The 2869-nt window shown below is 37.0% G+C and overlaps 2 protein-coding genes across 2 annotated transcripts; both read left to right on the forward strand.

The window, feature by feature from the left end:
• Positions 1-1135: 1135 nt before the first annotated feature.
• Positions 1136-1837, forward strand: LOC145685006 (uncharacterized). Its single transcript, XM_081757346.1, has one exon. It carries the CDS (start codon positions 1136-1138, stop codon positions 1835-1837), a length of 702 nt encoding a protein of 233 aa, XP_081613472.1.
• Positions 1838-2014: 177 nt separating this feature from the next.
• On the forward strand, positions 2015-2869 carry LOC145685007 (uncharacterized). Its single transcript, XM_081757347.1, has one exon. The coding sequence runs from the start codon at positions 2015-2017 to the stop codon at positions 2867-2869; it is 855 nt and encodes a 284-aa protein (XP_081613473.1).

Consider the following 2869-nt stretch of genomic DNA (forward strand, 5'->3'; position numbering starts at 1 on the left):
TAAATCAAACTATAAGTAACGTAAATGCACTTAAGGCGTTACAGTTAGATACTCCTTTGGAGAATATATTGTTAACACACCTAGTTTTGGAAAAGTTAGATGAACAAACACGTAAAGACTTTGAAAATCAAACAAATAGGGAACAGTTTGCTAGTTTAGAAGAACTTCATGTCTTTTTAGAAAATAAATGCCAGGCCTTAGAATTGGTAAAGTCTACACAATCAAAGTCGCATGTCAGTAAATCTAATGTTGTTAAGGATGTAAAAAATGCTAGACAATCTTATGTGAGTACTAATGTTTTGTGTTCGTTTTGTCAACAAAGTCATGCGTTACACAAGTGTAATGAGTTTCAGAAATTAAGTGTATCCAAAGATTAAGTTTTGCGAAACAAAACAAACTTTGTTTTAATTGTTTGAAAGTTGTCAACCATGTAGCGAAAGATTGTTCGCTAAGTGCATGCAAAATATGTAATCTCAAGCATCACACGTTATTGCATAGTGATTTTAAGAAATCACAGCCTAATCATGCTGCCAGTGTTGAAAATGATTCTGTTACGGAACCTGTAGGGGAAAAGTCAGTGTCTCAAGGACAGGAAGTTGTTAATACTAGTACTTATTGCTCTGTGAAGCCTAAAAGTAATGTGCGTGTTTTACTTTCAACTGCAGTTGTTCAAGTTAAAGATTGCAATGGTAAATTACATATGGTTAGGGCTTTGCTTGATAGTTGTTCCCAATCTCATTTTGCAACAGAATCTCTCATTCAAAGGTTAAAATTAAAGAAATTTCCTATCAATGTTCCTGTACAAGGTATTAATAATGTAAGTTGCAACGTTAAATACGGAAGTAAGTTACAAGTATTATCTGCTGTAAGTGATTTTAGTGTAGATGTTGAGTGTTTTGTATTGCCCAAAATAGCGGGAAATTTACCTGATGCTGATATTGACATTAAAGAATGGAACTTTCCACCGAATTAACAGTTAGCGGATCCTAATTTCAACAAGTCTGGTAAGATTGATTTGCTGTTAGGTGCTGGAATTTTCTTTAGTCTACTCAAAGCAGGACAACAGGTGCGTCCAGGAGCATTTCCAGTTCTCCAAAATACAGAGTTAGGATGGATAGTTTCAGGACAATATCAGATGCCAAAGCACAACAACTTCACGCCAGAACATCGAACATTCTTTTTGCACAACAACGATGATTTAAGCCATCAGCTGCAGAAGTTTTGGAAAATAGAAGATATTCAAGAAACTCCTATATCGAAAGAAGAAAGGGTGTGTGAAGAACATTTTGTCGCAAACACTAGAAGACATTCAACAGGACGCTTTATAGTGAGACTACCATTCAAACAAGAAGTGATCCAGTTAGGTGATTGTTATAAGACAGCTGTTCAGCGTTTACAACAATTAGAAAAAAGGTTAAATAGATGCCCCAAGTTACGCACAGATTATGTGGCATTCCTTGAAGAGTATGAAGTTTTGGAACATATGAAGGAAGTGGAAGGCAACTCTAATATTACTCAAGGATATTACTTGCCTCATCATCCAGTTATTAAGGAAGCTAGTACTACTACGAAGACTAGAGTAGTATTTGATGCATCCGTATGCTCAACTAGTGGCATTTCACTCAACGATGTTCTCAAAGTTGGTCCAACTGTACAAGACGATTTGCAGTCAATTATATTAAGATTTCGCACCTACCCTATAGCTTTTACTGCAGATATAGAGAAGATGTATCGACAGATTTTGATTGGTGAGCGTGACTGTAAATTCCAGAAGATCTTGTGGAGAAGATCAGAAGAAGAACCCATTAAGGTATATGAATTAAAGACTGTCACATAAGGAACAGCCTCAGCGCCTTTCCTTGCTACTCGCTGTCTCCAGCAATTAAGTGCAGAAGAAGCTTGTGAATATCCGAAGGCAGCACAAATTCTCAAGAATGACTTCTATATTGACGATTGTATTTCAGGGGTTGAAAGTTTGGAGGAAGCTTTAAAGATAAAGGACGAATTAATACAAATGCTACAAAAGGGTGGTTTTTTGCTAAGAAAGTGGTGTTCCAACAGTACTGAGTTATTGGAATCCGTCTCTGAAGAATTGAGAGAAACACAACTTCCATTACGCTTAGACGATAAGGGTCAAGTCAAAACATTAGGATTACTTTGGCATCCAGCAACTGATCAACTTCAAGTGATGAATGGATTCACTCTAAATCAAAGGTCGAATAATAATTTAACAAAACGCAAGATGTTGGGTATTAGTGCTTCAATCTTTGATCCTTTGGGAATTGTTAGTCCAATAACAATCGTATGTAAGATAATTCTTCAAGATCTGTGGCAAGCAGGATTGGGGTGGGATGAAACACTTCCTAAAGAACTACAGCGAAGATGCAAGACAGTACTTGAATTCATTCCTTCATTATCATATATCAGTGTAGACAGAATGGTTCTTCAATCAGGTACCTTGATAGACATTCAAGTTCACGCTTTCTCAGACGCTTCAGAAAAGGCTTATGGGACATGTGTATATTTAAGATCCGTCAACAAGGATGGTCAAGTTACTTCGAAGCTATTATGTGCTAAGTCCAAAGTGGCGCCCATAAAGAAGATTTCCCTGCCTCGCTTAGAGTTATGTGCAGCAGTGTTGTCATCAAAACTTGTCAAGAAGGTAACTAAGGCATTAAAACAACGAATATCCCAGGTATATATGTGGACAGATTCTATGGTGGTCTTAGCATGGTTAAGAGCAAGTCCAAATAGATGGAAAACATTTGTTGGCAATCGAGTTGCTGAGGTACAAGAAGTGGGAGGAGAATGGAGACACGTCGCTTCAAGTGAAAATCCTGCAGATATTATATCAAGAGGAACAAGTTAA

The sequence above is a fragment of the Thermobia domestica genome, chromosome 5, assembly GCF_964235325.1.
Source record: "Thermobia domestica chromosome 5, izTheDome1.hap1.1, whole genome shotgun sequence".
NCBI lineage: Eukaryota > Metazoa > Arthropoda > Insecta > Zygentoma > Lepismatidae > Thermobia > Thermobia domestica.

Bases quoted from the DNA above. Each gene is read 5' to 3' on its own strand.
- LOC145685006 (XM_081757346.1), top strand. From the start codon at position 1,136: ATGCCAAAGCACAACAACTTCACGCCAGAACATCGAACATTCTTTTTG.
- LOC145685007 (XM_081757347.1), top strand. From the start codon at position 2,015: ATGCTACAAAAGGGTGGTTTTTTGCTAAGAAAGTGGTGTTCCAACAGT.